This window comes from Cyclopterus lumpus, chromosome 24, assembly GCF_009769545.1.
Source record: "Cyclopterus lumpus isolate fCycLum1 chromosome 24, fCycLum1.pri, whole genome shotgun sequence".
In the NCBI taxonomy this organism is placed as follows: domain Eukaryota; kingdom Metazoa; phylum Chordata; class Actinopteri; order Perciformes; family Cyclopteridae; genus Cyclopterus; species Cyclopterus lumpus.
Window position 1 is genome coordinate 7,818,211 of NC_046989.1, and position 15,832 is coordinate 7,834,042.

General features: G+C 39.6%; 2 protein-coding genes across 3 annotated transcripts; one reads left to right on the forward strand and one right to left on the reverse strand.

The window, feature by feature from the left end:
• Positions 1 to 387: 387 nt before the first annotated feature.
• Positions 388 to 6,558, reverse strand: LOC117727541 (prospero homeobox protein 2-like). Its single transcript, XM_034527907.1, has 4 exons — positions 5,182 to 6,558; positions 4,636 to 4,737; positions 3,894 to 4,085; positions 388 to 796 (listed from the first exon to the last, which is right to left on the reverse strand). Exons 1-4 carry the CDS (start codon positions 6,556 to 6,558, stop codon positions 629 to 631), a joined length of 1,839 nt encoding a protein of 612 aa, XP_034383798.1. The 3' UTR covers positions 388 to 628.
• A 916-nt stretch (positions 6,559 to 7,474) lies between these two features.
• Positions 7,475 to 13,523, forward strand: LOC117727542 (dihydrolipoyllysine-residue succinyltransferase component of 2-oxoglutarate dehydrogenase complex, mitochondrial-like). Of its 2 annotated transcripts, none has more exons than XM_034527908.1 (15): positions 7,475 to 7,653; positions 9,202 to 9,235; positions 9,528 to 9,570; positions 9,863 to 9,927; positions 10,021 to 10,095; positions 10,234 to 10,289; positions 10,398 to 10,506; positions 10,751 to 10,888; positions 11,009 to 11,076; positions 11,180 to 11,277; positions 11,514 to 11,644; positions 11,763 to 11,836; positions 11,940 to 12,023; positions 12,149 to 12,316; positions 12,649 to 13,523. In XM_034527908.1, exons 1-15 carry the CDS (start codon positions 7,591 to 7,593, stop codon positions 12,781 to 12,783), a joined length of 1,341 nt encoding a protein of 446 aa, XP_034383799.1. In that variant the 5' UTR covers positions 7,475 to 7,590; the 3' UTR covers positions 12,784 to 13,523. The 2 variants fall into 2 exon arrangements, with proteins under 2 accessions (XP_034383799.1, XP_034383800.1); XM_034527909.1 differs by having other exon boundaries at positions 7,503 to 7,644.
• The last annotated feature ends 2,309 nt before the right edge of the window (positions 13,524 to 15,832 follow it).

Sequence of the window (15,832 nt, forward strand, 5' to 3'; positions counted from 1 at the left end):
AATTATGACCGAACACACAGATCCACTGAAGAAGACGTTTGATTTTCCCGTGGACAGCGAATGATTTGGAAAGTGGATGAATGGATCGTCATGGTAAGCATGGAAGAGCTATTTTAACAGGAGTGGATGAGATACATAATTTACTGTCATAATACTGAATACATGTCATTTTCATTTGATCCTGTACACACATACAATGAGCTCTGCTGAATATTAAATATGTTTTTCTTCTCCTGCTGTTGTGTCGACCCTTCTTTTTTTATTTTTGCAAAATAAAGAATGCTTCTCAAAAATCAGAAAAAGTGTTGCACTTGAAGATAATCACAGAATAAATAGTTTCACAATTGGTACAATACAAACTGTTATTGCTATACAATATGGGTGATATTGAAAAAACACAAATGTCAAACGACCTCATGCTGCAACAAGCCAGTAAAGCATTTAATAAACTCCGACATCAGTCCGGCATATGTGTTGAGATTGGATATGTGCGGGCATGCTCGTCACTATTCTATTTTACAATATGTCCTGTGCTTCATTGGAGACTAAATAGTTTGCTGTTCGAGGCACGAGTAAGTCCACATTGTGACAGTGACCACTGTGGCACGTGATGTCGTCTGGTTGGGTCTCATCCTGAGGGATGGCTTTTGAATTCAGCTGGTACGTCACTGTCCAGTTTACAGATCACTTTGTAAATTGCTTTCTTCCAAGATGGATCACGATCTTTTCCCATCGAAATGGCAACGTAAAATTCTCTCAATGTAATCTCGGCAACCTCCACGAATCCGTCAGGGACCTGTGAATCCACAGGAGAAGATTTTAAAACGTTCAGGCCTTTTACACAAACCTGTTTATATTTCACAGACGATAAAATACAGAATCGGGGGTTGGAAAAAAATCAAGGTGAGTAACAAGTCGAGACGTGGCAAAGGAACTATATTAAATTATATTGATTATCAACACACATCAGCCGATACCTGAATCTTTTTCTAATACTTTTTAATGTAAAGCGTCAGTCTTTTTTCTGTGTTTTTCATATTTCTGAATACCTTTCCAAATGTATGTTTGAACTGTCACATTGTTGAATTGTGGTGATACTGGAGCTTGTAAGGAGTATTATGTTGCCAGGTATAAAAAAAAAATCAAAAAATTCAGTCCATCGTCAACGACGGTAAGAACAAGAGGAGAGTGTGGCATCGGTGTGGTTCGGAACAGTTTTACTCTTAGAAAAGCAAATCTAAAATAGCGGTTTATTTTCTTAATGTTTTATGATTAATGGAAATTCTGAAAATATCCCTGTTTTATTAATTTGCACATTTTTGTTCCTCAATTAGAGTTTCATAGCAATATATCTACAATGAGCTAATTTGGGTTGATATCCTCTATATTCACTATATAGTGACACGTCTGGAATTTTCGGTTCCTAAATGATAATAATCAAATGTTATTTCAAATTTCAAAATATGAATGCAATATGTTATTTAATTTAGCCGCTGGGTCCCAAATTAAATAAAAGTGGGACAATCAATTTACACTTTTAAATACCTTGAGGGATATTCCCTGACAATTTGAAGATAAAAATGTGGCATTATGAAGCGTAGTTGGTTTCTGGAAAATGAATTTTCAAATTGCTTTGCCATCTTTGCATAACTATTGTCAGTAAATGAGCAGATCTACTAATGATAATAAAAAATCAAATGTTGTGAGATTGCATTTTCATTTTAATTTAGACCGCTAAATGCTTCCATATAAAAAGACTGTGTGACCTCTTTACTCACTTGTACAAAGATCAGTTTATAATATACGTAAATCTGTCGTGAAATCTTGTGTGCACATCTGTGCTCCCCAGAGGATGAACCCTTTTTATTTTTGGATATTCAATGTGCTCAGCTTTGCACACAGACTTAGTCAGAATCTAGAAGACAAATAAATACCCCACAGTTTGCTGAGGCCTTCTCTTTAACTCGAGGCGAATCCTCTCGACTGTCTGATGTGTTGGAATATATTACATCTACAAGGAATGCTCTGACTCAACATCACTGTGTTCACCTGTGTCATCGGTTTTGACTTGAGAGCAAACCGTGAAACAACACTGCAACAAGAAAAAAGCACATCAAAACCGTTCGACGTGACTTTACAACTCCGCTAACATCGTCGGTTGTGTTTCATGAGAAGAAAGCACAACTCTTGACTCGAAGGTTCGGTGTCTCTGCCACTCTGTTTTGGCTTATTGCTTTTGAATGTTTGAAATCTCGTGTAGATTTTTTTTCTTTCTTTTTACCTGAATATGTGACGCTTCAGGCTCTGTAATCACATAATTATTTATTTTTTAAATCTTGTCCAAAATCCTTTAACAGGGGTCTGCCGGGATCGCACAGTCCTAAAAAAAACACTGAATTCAGTTTGATCAGGAAAAATAATTTAATTTAATTGACGAAAACTTAAATATTCGTGAAACTGGTATTAAATTGCTTTCTAAGTGGTATTAAAAATATCTTAAATTTAACCTGGGGGACCCTGCAGAAACCCAGCTTTCAAGCTGTGTTGAAGTGAATCCTCACTAAAAGTGCAGTAAAGTTTTTGCATTATTGTACTTTGAAAAAAAGGGGGAGGAAATCCCATATAAATTCAAACTTTTGCACCAGAAAAAAAGACAACATATGCATTGTAACAAAGACTTCCCAGAATGCTTCTTTAGTTAATAGGCTGGGTTTTGCATTATAGTCTGCAAGTCTTATAACGTGATAATCAGCCGTTTTCATCATGACAGCATTCACTCTTATACATTATGAAATTCATAAATGTTCATTAGCTGTTCATTTTTGCAGCAAATCTTTATTTAAGATATTAAGTGTTTAGTTCACTTTAATTCTACAACAAAAACTTCTAAAACTCATCTTCAGACACACTGTACTTAGATATTTCTCACTGCTGGGTTATTATGGTATTGTGGTTGTACTAGTCAAATTAGTATTAAAGCTATATTACTGCATATTAAATATGTGGCACTCTGGAGGAGTACACATGTAGGTTGATTAGTATGTGATTCATGTCCTTGATCTGGGAATGTTTATACAGCAACACTGTTTATAAGTGTTATACATTCCCAGATTAAGGAGAAAATGAAAATCCCAGTGACTCATAATTATTTTTATTACAGCATATAAATACATTGACTATATGATTCATGCCTTTTTCTTTATGATCCATTTGTTTGAATATCTGTGTCCATCTGTGCATCATCTTGGAATTATCATGCATTAACACATCTATTATAGCATGTGTTACACATGCAGGAGCATTTTTATTACCTCTATCCTTAATAAATAATAAAGAAGATATAGAGTTATAAACTATAGTTATAAACTACAAATTGATCAACGAATAAGCAAACATTTCTGGAGCAATTCACAATTTCTACATGTGCATATTATATAACCTGCAAATTATTCGGAACCGTTGTATTGAATTAATCTCGTAAAGCCACTATAACCTTTACCAGTAACAAATATACAGATGCAGCAAATCTGCCCAATTTTGAAAATTAAGCTTTGAGACTATTGAGAAATATAAAGTGTCACACACACACACACACACACACATCTAACAAAAGTAAATTGTGTGTTAGACTGAACGTGATCAAACAGGATGAAATAACCTCACTGGAGGCTCCAAAAGCAAACAAACAAAACTATCAATTATAGTGTAGCATCAGTTTACCTGAAGGACAAAAATAGATATTTAACTATTTTTTGAGATGTGTTTGTACGTGGATAATATCTCAGATAAAAACAATCTAAAAGTAGCGAGCAGGAGGCTGTTTAATCTTTTTTTTGATCACATGATGACAGTAAAATACCACCAGTATGAATTATCGTGGAGCGTCAGTTTACCTGGAAGTCGTTGGTTTTGTTGTAGTGCATGTTGAGCGCCCTGAAAAGGTCTGATTCTCTCCCCACAGTCAGACTCCTCACGTCAGCCACCGCTGTGAGAGCGTGCCGGGCAAACTTCTCCATCTGGATGTAGTAGAACTCCCTGAAGTTGCTGAACCACTTGATCAGCTGGGAGGTGATGCAGCGCGTGAACTGAGGACGAGACGGAGAGACGGGTAAGTGAGCCGGTCGGCTCGTAATTTGATGTATTGTAATGAATGTCTTTATGTGACAGAAGCTGCTCAGCATGTGTTTCACGGTATTAAAAACATAAAGCAAATCAAATATGAATAAACTATTTTACTACATCTCTGTGTTGCCGTGTTTGATACATGTTTACAGGAATGGAATCATGATGTAAAGTTATTAATCCTGTTCTTGTTGCTTGATTATGATGAGAAATAAAATACAAAACCTATTAACTTGCCTGGGACTGATTCTTTATTCTGTGGTGACAAAGATGCATTTTGAAAGGATAAACTGGTTTGAGATCATAAAAAATTAACGACAGACAGATTTAGGTTTCAGATTTTCTCTCAGAAACGGCATGAAATGTGTCTGCTTAAATGCAAACGACAGGGACCTCTCCAAGAATGTTATAATTGATATACATTATACATCTGTATTTTGTTTTGACAGGAAAATTAATGAATGTTTTGTTCATATAATCTATTTATATGGCACATGTGTGGTACTTTCTCACCTGCACATCATAGAAACACATCTTCAGGACCAGTGAGCTTGGGTAGCGGCTGTAGAAGAACATGTGCTTTGCTTTCTTCAGATGATTTGTGGTCAGACCTTCCTAAACACACCGACGTTAAGGCGTAAAACACACAACCGAGACATAAGAAACGGTCCGACTTTTCTTTGTTAATGAGGATAGATCCATCTTCTCTCAGAAGTCATTACAGCTCAACGTAATGAGAGAATGGTATTTTCAGCCCGTTTGGAAGATCAAAGTCGGTATTTATTAGATTCTGTAAAGTGCCAAGTTGCTGCCCTCTTTAAAATGTTTTTTGTTAATGAGCAAACTTATTTTATGGCACATACCTGTGAGGGGGGAAAAGGTTTGTGGCAACGGGTCGTAATTCTGACCTCAAATGAGCAAAGGAAGAGTTATTGTCGTTATGTTAAGGGCAGCTGCTTCAGCAGCCGCAATGAGGAAATAAATAGTTTCTCTCACTTTTGACAAAGAATAAAAGATCAATTATTAGACTACACAAATTCAAAAACGTGTCAAGGATACATTCAGCATGTAGAGGTTATTCTTCCTCAGGCCTTCCGACTCCATCTTGACACGAGGCAGAGACGGGCTTTCCAACAGCATGTTACCCACCAACACAGCGTGAGTCTGGGGGCTTCTGACAGATCTGGAGTTGACCTTCGATCTCACTTTGACCGAATTCCAATGTGCGCCATACGTCTCAAACTTTGCTCTGCTATCTTCAGAGCATTCATGCCGCAGGCACCTGAGGGCATGCTCAGTGCCGTGATACGGATCTGACGGCATATCGCCGCGCAGAGCCGAGTCGTGGCTGAAGGGGACTGGAGGTTCGGGGCTATGGGGAGCTCTCGATCTGGACTGGAGGACGAACTGGTCGGCTCTTTCCAGTCGAGGCTTTTGTACAACCAGGGACAGAGCTTCGGTTTGAACACCTGGGACTCCTCGGGTCTCTGAGTTCCCGCAACAGGAAAGTTTGTCTTTATCATCTTTAGCACCTGGAGGCTGAAGAGACGCATCAGTCTCTGCGTTCCCGTCATTTGGAGATGCCTGTAGAAGTGGCACGCTTTTAAAAATCGAGTCCACGCTCCTACTGACGGCTCTGCTCAGTTCGTACTTTAAAACATCTGCCATCAGCTTTATCCTCTCAGGCTTCGACTGGAAGTAGTTCATCAGCTTCACCTTCTTCCATCCTTGGTATTTTCTACTCGGGCTGCTCTGGAACTCACTGTATGAATCCTTGAATGCGTCCCTTGTAGATGTTTCGGGAGAATTGCTCCAGGTGGGATATTTACTGTCTGCAATGTCAGTTACTCCACCCACATGGTTTAACCTTGTTCTGAGCTGTCTGAGGTGCTGATGCTGACTCTCAAGCTGCTTCCCCGCCGTCCGGCTGCCAGATCCACTCCTGTCCGCGAGCTCCTGGTCTTGAATGCTTTCATTTTCCAGCATGCCGCCTGACTCCTCGTGCTGACTTGTCATCCCTTCTGTGCAGTGCACAGCTGGGGAGCTGGTCATGCCTTTGACGATGTGTTCTACTCTGGCACGCTTTGCTTGATGGCCACTGTTCAAGTTCCACTCGTGGTAACCACATGAACTGGATGCAGGAGGCGAGTGCTTTCTCGTGGGTAAATGTCCCGTGGTGTTGTCTCTTGATGGATTGAGCTCCAGCTGGCTTGAACAGATCAAACTTGAACCAGCATCATCGCTGCTGTAATAAGCCCTCTCCGGTGGCATTGTTATGTCCTCGCTGTCTTTGTGTAAGGACACAGAAACACCTGAAACTTCTGAATTTAACAGCACAGGGTCCAGTTGGAATGAGGAGACGTGCTCCGCGGGGTAGCCGTCAAAGAAAAGGCTGCTGGAAGAATACATACTTTTGCTCCAAACACTTGGATTCATGCTTATTGGGTGAAAAAGAAAAACAGATACAAATAAAAAAACATTATAAAGACAATTACATTTGGTTGTTGCACAAACATCGGACAGTCAAATACTTATCCTGGCTATTTATTTCATTCAAGTGAACTGTACAACTTTAAATAATGAAACAACAATAATACATAATGTCCAGATAAGAAAGATACTTTTAAAATAAACTTATTTTTGTATATTGGCAAGCCATTTTTCAAATATTGTAAATATGTTGCATTTTTGTTTGTTTGGAATAGATACAAATGTTAGCCTTAATCAAATGTTGAGATAAACAACGTACATACTAGTTGTATATGAAAGTAAAAACTAAAACGTGTAGCTCAGAAAACAAGAAACACATCTACATACAGAAACCTTTTATATGACCCACCTGTTGCCTGTCGAAAAGGAGCCGATGAGGCTGCAGGTCTGTGGCTGGCAGGAGGAGGACTGACTCAAGTATTTGTAGTGGTCCAGCTGAGAGACCCTCCAAAAAACAGGAGGTGCGGTCAAATATGCCAAGCTATCCAATCCTACCTGTACATAATAACATGTGATTTAAATCGGACAACCCACTCTTAATATGGGGAATATATTATAATAGTATTTAATTATAATTTGCGTATCCTTTTCTGAACTAGTGTGGCTGTGCTGTGGATGTTTATTGTGAAATTCATTCTAAAGAATTTTAACGTGTGGATTACCACCTGATACAGGCAGTGGTACAGTCCTGTTTCCTATACATACTTGTAATTATTTTGTTATCTGAAAACAAACTTTTATTGCGATGTTTCGAAAATTTCGAAATTCTAGATGTTTGTCGGTTTTTAGTTCATGGTGTTCAGAATGATTTTTCTTCACAGTCCCCCCCAAAACTCTCCCCCCTTCACCCCCCTCCGCGGACAGCCGCAGTGGTTCCTCCCACCTGCACCGCCCTCGCGCTTTGGAGCTCGCTTCCGTCCCGCTCCTCCAGCTGCTGTCAACCCGAGCTAAAGGAACACACGGCTACCGGCTAACGTCATGTTATCGCGGTCCAGATGCGCGTACCGGACGCTTGGTCGTTCTCTGTCCGCGGTGAGCCAGGTTGGTTGGAATCTTAACCGAATTGACTGTGAAACGATTTGTTTCCGGTTAAACCAGTTAAAACGTTAGCGGTCAGCAGACGTTAGCTAGCTCGTGAAGCAGGGCCTTGCCTAGGTTACCAAGGGCAGACAGTCAAACACCGACAGTCAAGTTTGAGAAGAAGATGAGAACAGGATCGAAAATAACTACCCTACTATTAATAAAGGGGGTCTTAATCTCGTGCCCCAACGAAGCTGTATTATGTTGTTTCTATAACTGGTTTGACACTGCAGTAAACTAGCAGTTGCTAATGTCAGCGAGTGGGTCGTGTGTGTAGGACGCTCACGTGACAGAAATAGAACATGTCATGTTTGACATAACGTATGTGCACGAGCTCCAGCTGTCTGGTGCTTTAAGCAGGTAACGGAGCGGAAACAACCCCGACGGTAGTTCCGTACTTCAAGGAGGCGTTTGCGCTCGTCTTTCTAATGGATTAACGTTATGTACCGCAGTGGGGTGTTTACAGTGTATTAGGTACAATCGTCTAAAACAACAGCGCTGCAAGGTACAACTTTCATGTTTGTGTTATGAGTCACGGAGAGAGGTGCTTACTCAGTCATATTTAGGCATTTGGTGCTGTTGAATATCAGAATCAGAACTGTTTATTACTTGGTGAAAGGTGCATAACAATAAACAAAACCCCAAAACACAGTGCAATAAGACATAATTTAAAGAAAATCTTGCAAATTATAATTCTGGAGTTTTTTTGCCAAGAAAATGACTCTAATAGAACAGATTTTAAAAAGGGAATGCAAGAAGACGAAAGCCAGGATTAAACTAAATGTGTAGGAGAAACCCAAACTCAAGAAACTAGATGTCTGCATGCCTGTACATGCATTGATATGCTGTAGAAGATTAATTTCTGACTACTCCACCCTCCTCCGGCAGCAGGTTTAGGTTTGAGTAACAACTCAACATCAATGGAAAAGCAGCCATAACTAGCTAGGCTTCTTTAAGAGAGGCCCTGCCCTCTAAATACCCAGAGACGTGACTCACAACATACAACCATGCACTTAACCTCACAGTCAGCGGTGGAAAATCCAGTAGTTTGACTGAAAGTTAAAGCTATGGAGGTTCCTCATTTACTGGTGAACCTGTTTAGAGGACTTAGTGTCTTTTTGTAGTCTTTAATGTCTTTTTTCATATGTATCTTGTTTATTTGTATATCATATATACATATGTCTGACGAGAGCAATGTGTAACCGGAGTCAACTTACATGTATGTTTACCCACACATGGCCAATAAAGCTGATTCTGATTGTTTCCACAGTGTTGTAGCAGATTAAGTAGGCTCATTAATTGTTTACTTCTGTGTTGTCTTACTTTCCCCCCCCAAATCTATGGATTGATGCAGATGTGATGTTTTTAATCACATGGGGACCTAATCAAAATCACACATGGAATCTTAAAAGCTGCCAGTTTAAGGGGCTGTCTGAACCATTATAAATCCACAAACAACATATATAAATAGATGCATATTAAACAAATTGTTCCTTATTATCCTTTCAGGCAAATAATGTGCTGGTCCGACAAAGTGTTGCAGGTGAGTGTCCTTCTGACTAAGTAGACTTGACCTTCAGCTTGGTTTGAGAACCTCATTACTAATGTGAAATCTAAAACTGCACTCTTAATTTGATTTCTCATGAATCAACAAGCTTTCTCAGTGGATCATCCAAATCAGAATACATGATGCTTGTTGACATCTGAGATGCCTCAGAGAGAGCTCACAAGTGGTTAATTTTAGCTCTTAGAAAAACTCCTCATGTTACAGCCTCGGGTGATGCAATAGGTTTGTTGATTTTCTTTCTTGCTTTCTCTTCTTTTTTCCTCTTAAGGCCTCCATGTCTGCAGCCAGCTAGTTTACAGGAATGCTCGTCCGTAAGTGCTCGCTCCCATTCTGTTGTCTGTCTTTAAATCCCCCTCGGTAACCACTTCAGGTTTAAAAACTCTTCAGCACAATGATGCATTGTCAGTGTTAGATCCATCTATGTAATTCTTGAATCATAAACTGAGCTCTACAGCTGTGCAGCAAATTATTATCTTAAAGAGGGTTTACGTGCAATAGAATATTTATCAGTATTGTGTGCATTTGAACGCCACAATTTGGTTTGAATAGTTGCATTTTGACGAAAAATATAAGTAATTGTTTTGTTTTTTTCTTGACATTTAGATGCGAATTTCAACCCTCAGCAAATGTCTTCCACATCAGATATTTCAAGACATCTGCGGTTCACAGTATGTATTGCAACAATTCTCAACATTATGTATTGAAGACAACTGTTCTGTGTGTCAGTTGAAGCAACGTTTTTTTTTTTTTGTTTGGTCCAGGGGACGAGGTTGTTACAGTTAAAACGCCTGCGTTCGCAGAATCAGTTTCAGAGGGGGATGTGAGGTGGGAGAAAGGTTAGTCAACATATCTTAAATGTAATGTTGTTGGTATTTCACAGGTGTGTCCCACATTGTATTACCAATGGGCCAAATGTTTAAAGTAATCACATGTCTGCACATTAAATCCATGCTCTTTCATTGATTATGCTTTAGCTGTGGGCGATTCAGTGAATGAAGATGAAGTGGTGTGTGAAATTGAGACTGACAAGGTATGAACAAGAAAGCTAATCAACCCTATAATCATCTCAGATGCTTTTTTTTCTCTCTAGGTTGAAAAAAAACAAACCCTAAGAAACGTCCGTATTTTGTACTTTCAGACCTCGGTACAAGTCCCCGCTCCAGCAGCTGGTGTAATTGAGGAACTGTTGGTGCCTGATGGAGGAAAGGTAGAAACAGGGATGCCCCTCTTCAAACTCCGGAAAGGAGGTGAGCTTAGTTGACTATCAGTTATCATGTTATCACTGAAGTAAACAAAAAAAATATTTTAATAGGCAGTGTGATACCCGAGTTTCAACACCATTACCAAAACAATATATTTGATACTTTACTTTTTTGAGTAGAAAGGTGTTTTTGTCTTAACACAAACTGTCTTTCCTTGATTAATTTACAGTAAAATGTGTGTGTTGTGAATCATTAGACCCATATGACAGTTCTTTACTTGTTCCCACAGCTGTTCCTGCCAAAGCTGCTCCCTCACCAGCAGTAGAGGCACCGGCTGCAGCCCCACCCTCTCCACCTCCACCCTCAGCACCCACTGCAATGCCTCCAGTGCCCGCAGTGCCACCAAAGGCTGCGCAATCCAAACCTGGTGTGTTTCCTTCTCTATCGTCTAAATCTACATTCTGCAGAAAGCATTTATTTAATATTAATGTGCTGGATGTATCCAAGCTTGGCTCTTATTGTCACATTCTGTCTTTCCACCTTCAAGTTTCTGCCATCAAGCCCACAGCTCCAGCACCAGTTCCTCTAACATCAGCAGGGAGAGGAGAAAACAGGGTAACACACCCGTTGAAGACACGCTTGTTGTGTTGCATTTACATGTTTGAAAAATGATTACATTAATATTGGAAATAGTGAAGTTTGTTCTCCTTCTGTCCAGGTGAAGATGAACCGTATGCGGTTGAGGATTGCCCAGAGGCTAAAGGAGGCTCAAACCACCTGCGCCATGTTGACCACCTTCAATGAGGTGGACATGGGGTGAGCTGCAGCAGCTCCTGAACAGATTATTTCAACTTTCTTCATAGTATTTACATTGGTCTGAACCTGAGCCAGTTCGGACTACAAGCCTCGGCACAAAACCACCTGGCTCACAGTTGAAGTGTGCACTTTCACGACAATGTCTCATTTTTATTTGTTTCACTCTACAGACTTCTTTCTTATTTTAACTTTCCTCACAAAACACATTCTCTAATGCTTCCTCATTTATGCTTCAGCAACATTCAGGACATGAGGAAAATCCATAAGGATGCTTTCTTAAAGAAGCACAACATCAAACTGGGATTTATGTCCGCTTTCGTGAAGGCTGCAGCTTACGCTCTGACTGACCAACCCGCTGTCAACGCCGGTAAGACGCCCACTATTTTCTCTTTTAAAATGAAACTTTCCCCAAAGCAGCATAGCCAAGTCTTATAGTTTGTGTCTTTTTCTTACCAAACTTTATTCCCAAAATGTTTTTACTGCAGTTATTGATGATGCAACCAAAGAGATTGTCTACAGGGATTATGTAGACATTAGCGTCGCTGTGTCAACTCCGAAGGTATGACTTTTGCTCTATACAACTTTACATTTTAGTGTTAAAAACTGTTGCTGCTAAATGCTGGTTAACATTGAATACACCTGACAAACATGTGCTTGTTTAGGGGCTTGTTGTACCGGTGATCCGCAACGTTGAGACCATGAACTTTGCTGACATTGAGAAAACCATTAATGCATTGGGAGAAAAGGTAAAAAAAAACTTGAGGCAATAGGTTTCCCAGATATTTGTCCTTTTAGACTGGAATGCAATTTTAAACCAATCGCTATTTAATTTGTCACGGAAATGAGAACCCATTTGTGTCGTGTGCCTCAGGCTCGTAACAATCAGATTGCTGTTGAAGATATGGATGGAGGCACCTTCACCATCAGCAACGGTGGCGTGTTTGGCTCCATGTTCGGCACGCCCATCATCAACCCCCCACAGTCTGCCATCCTGGGCATGCACGGCATCTTCGACCGACCTGTGGCCATCAATGGCAAGGTGAGAGTTGTGTGTCCATAGATGCAGATGGTGTGCGTTTCAAAAGAAACGGTTCAATGAGCTTTAACCAGATCACTAATAAAACAGTGAAGAGGGACTTTAGTTGATCGACTGGGTTTACTGATTCTAAAAGCTCAAATGGAGTGAGAAAGTTTTTGTTTTAATTATTAAACGCCACATGACAAACGCCAAAAAGTTGTGTGGGACAAATTAGCAAGAAGAAGCATTATAGAGGCGTGTCTCCAACTGACCTGATCTCCTGGACATGATCATACACACTTCTATGGATCTACTGGTTTTCCAAATTCCAAACTTCTCTTTTGCTCTGGCAGGTTGAGATCCGGTCCATGATGTATGTGGCACTGACATACGACCACCGACTCGTCGACGGCAGAGAAGCGGTCACTTTCCTTCGCAAGATCAAAGCGGTGGTGGAAGATCCACGCGTGCTGCTTCTGGACATGTGATGTTTCTAACACTACATTACTCTAATTTTATGCTGCATAAAATTACCTCCACGTGACAAAACACGCACAAGTCGTACAAAATCTTTTGCTGTCCTTTTTTAAACGTTCGGTCAGACTTCTTGGGGATAAAGAGGTTGACTTCACACACTCAAGCTTAAATAGATGGTATTATCTGTAGAGACTGCTCTTAAAATGGGCTTTGGCTACGTTAACAAAGCAAAAGGTTTGCTTCCCATCTTTCAACGTTTAATGTTTCTACTAGTTTAGCAAAGAGACAAGTCACATTTACATTACACATCCTGGGACAGAAAATTGGCACACAAAGGCTGAAAAGGTTGAAGATAACTCGCACATGGGTGTGTTATTATACCGATGAGCTCTTCAGATGAAAATATGAGGCAGTAGATAAACACTCACTGCATCCTTGTCACGTTTGTGTAATCATGAAACTAAATGGCTTTTCAAGGCAGCATTTGGCCGCCTGACTTTCTCCCCCGTTTGTTAGTCGGTGCCCCCAAACCACTTTTTCCACGGCCGGGCGGAGCGCACACAAATGAGTTCAAGATGTTTTAATGTGAACACAGAATTTCTTGCTTTTCCGCCAGTAATTGTGACTAGCAACAGGGAACGCGTGCCACTTTTGGAGCTAACTCCAATTATATTCATATATTTCCTGTATCCTTTTGATTTTGCTTTAAAACTGCGTGCCGATTCTTTGACCATTAAAGTCTCAAAATGTTGATCAAACTGCTACAAGCTTTGAGTAAAACACACTCGAAACACCAAATACTATTAGTTTGTTTTCCATATGCCGGGAGTCGTGTTTAAAAACGCAAAATTTGGCAGCAGGATTTTATGTTGAGATTTTCATTGTGCTATCCTATCTATATATATATATATATATATATATAAAATACTTGTATCTATTTAAAGAAACAATTTTGAACATTAAACATCAAGAGTTTTCTGTACTGAAAGTTGTCTTGCACATTTACTTTGTACATGCTGTATTTCCTCGAGTCCAAACAATGATTTGACTAATTCATTTTCTAACAATTTAGATCATCAATGTTGTTCCAGTTTCCCAAAAGTGAGGTTTCCTGCTTTAGTTTGGCTGACATAATTTTTTAATTGAATCGCACAACACAAGCCATTTGAACATGTGAGGGGCATTTTAAAGTATTTCCTGAAAATGGCATGAGAGGAACTGTTTACTGAACATTTCACCTTAAGTCTCACCCTCCTTAAGAACGGACTCTGCATCATGACAACGTCGTAATGAAAGCACGAGGCTGAGGCGGCCCCGGTCTTCATAGCCGGTCTTGCCCGAAGTATTTCATCTCGTGCCAAATCTATTTTGTCTCCCGAATTCTCTGCTGCAGATGAATTCTGTGCCCAAGACCGATCTTCAAAGCCTCATTAGCCGGCCTGGCGCTCGGCTCTCGAGAAGCTCCAAATAATGGGATCATCTCAGACAAAGTCTTAAGGGTTGCTTGGCCTTTTCTCCCACTTCACAAACACAGGCTCAAGTGTGTGCAGCTGTGTATGATGCCCCTTCAGTATTTCTGTTTACTTTAATAATCACGGGGGGGACAAAGGGTGCTAATGTACGTCTTTGTTTCTCTGCCAGAACCTACACAAATGTCTGAACAACACCGTTTGGAGGAAAAACACAGAATTCATTATGAGAACACAAAAAAACCCAAACATTAGATTACCATGATAATACTGGAGGTCCTAATGGGCCTGAATAAAGCAAACAATGATACAAGGGGTTCCTTTTTAATTTAATTATTTACTTTATTACAGCTCAAGATTCCATTAGCGCTTTCGAGATCATGTTAATTGGCAGCCTGTGCCAGTGGGTGCATAGATATCTGAAGGGTTCGCTGGCAGGTTTTTGTTTCGTCTTCAAAATTTGGCCAAATTTGTGAATTTCCAATTGCACTGCTCAATAAGATGTGGGTTTTAAGTCTTTGTGTCCATTCAGATGAAAGATGGCCCATTAGAAATTGGCAGCTAGCTGTTTGTTTTCATTAAGCCACATCAGAGGGATAATTTACCTAAATTATGCTGTTATTTTTTTTCTGCCTTTTTTAAATAGCTGATTATATCAATTTTAAACAAAGAATTGTATTTTAGTCCAATTTGGAAAAAGTAGGCTTTGAGTTTAAGGTGACCCTAATATTAATGTGCAAAAATGTCCGTTTACATTTTACATTTAAACTTATTATTGCCATGACTCACATTTCATACCTTATGCTGGTAATGAGAGGGATCCACTACATAATAGGATTACACAATCTGACAAAGAGTTTACAGTCCTGAATAATCTACGGTATCCAAATAACTTTGTTGTGGTTAAAGTATTGAAACACTGTGACAGAGTTGACTTTTCCACACTTCTCCCTGAGCCTGACAACAAATGCTCCACTAATATTTGGTGTTAATATCTTGTGCACATGACATGTTAAAACTTTTGGTTGTTCGCTCTTCAGTTTATGAAGAGGCCAATAATCAACACTATCTGAAGACCACAAAGTGGTTACTGTGTTTTAACTGTTCAGTTTATTATCTTTGTTGCTGTTTTTATATTCTTCAAATTATCGTAACCGGTATTCCTGCTGTTAATCCACAACTACTGTAATTCACGGTGTGATTTAAAAATATATATTTTCAGTAAGTGAATGAAGGGATGAGGAGACAAGAGGAGAAGGACAAACATGGAGGAAATGATTGCGGTGGGTTTGATTTAAAGTAAAAGATGATGAGGAAAGGAGACGGAAAGTGAATGAGAAGCAGCTCGTAAATCAGATGATGTCATACTTATTTGTGAAATTTAAACAAATGAATTCCACTTCAGCCCGTTGTCTTGTTCTGTTATATACCAAACATTTGATCTATAATGATTTTGACGTTGAGACCTTTTTCATCATCGAGGCCATGGTGAGTTAAGAAAGGATTTGCCCTCCCTTTTATTTTACAAAAGACCACTGAGTTTGAAAAAAGTGCATTAAGAATTAATTAATTAACTTTAAAAGCCTAATAG

Bases quoted from the DNA above. Each gene is read 5' to 3' on its own strand.
- LOC117727542 (XM_034527908.1), top strand. From the start codon at position 7,591: ATGTTATCGCGGTCCAGATGCGCGTACCGGACGCTTGGTCGTTCTCTG. The intron at 9,236-9,527 runs GTGAGTGTCCTT...TTTCCTCTTAAG, and splicing joins GGTCCGACAAAGTGTTGCAG to GCCTCCATGTCTGCAGCCAG. The intron at 11,837-11,939 runs GTATGACTTTTG...GTGCTTGTTTAG, and splicing joins TCGCTGTGTCAACTCCGAAG to GGGCTTGTTGTACCGGTGAT.
- LOC117727541 (XM_034527907.1), bottom strand. From the start codon at position 6,558: ATGAATCCAAGTGTTTGGAGCAAAAGTATGTATTCTTCCAGCAGCCTT. The intron at 4,738-5,181 runs GTATCCTTGACA...CGGTGTGTTTAG, and splicing joins ATAACCTCTACATGCTGAAT to GAAGGTCTGACCACAAATCA. The intron at 797-3,893 runs GTAAACTGACGC...GTGGATTCACAG, and splicing joins ACAAAACCAACGACTTCCAG to GTCCCTGACGGATTCGTGGA.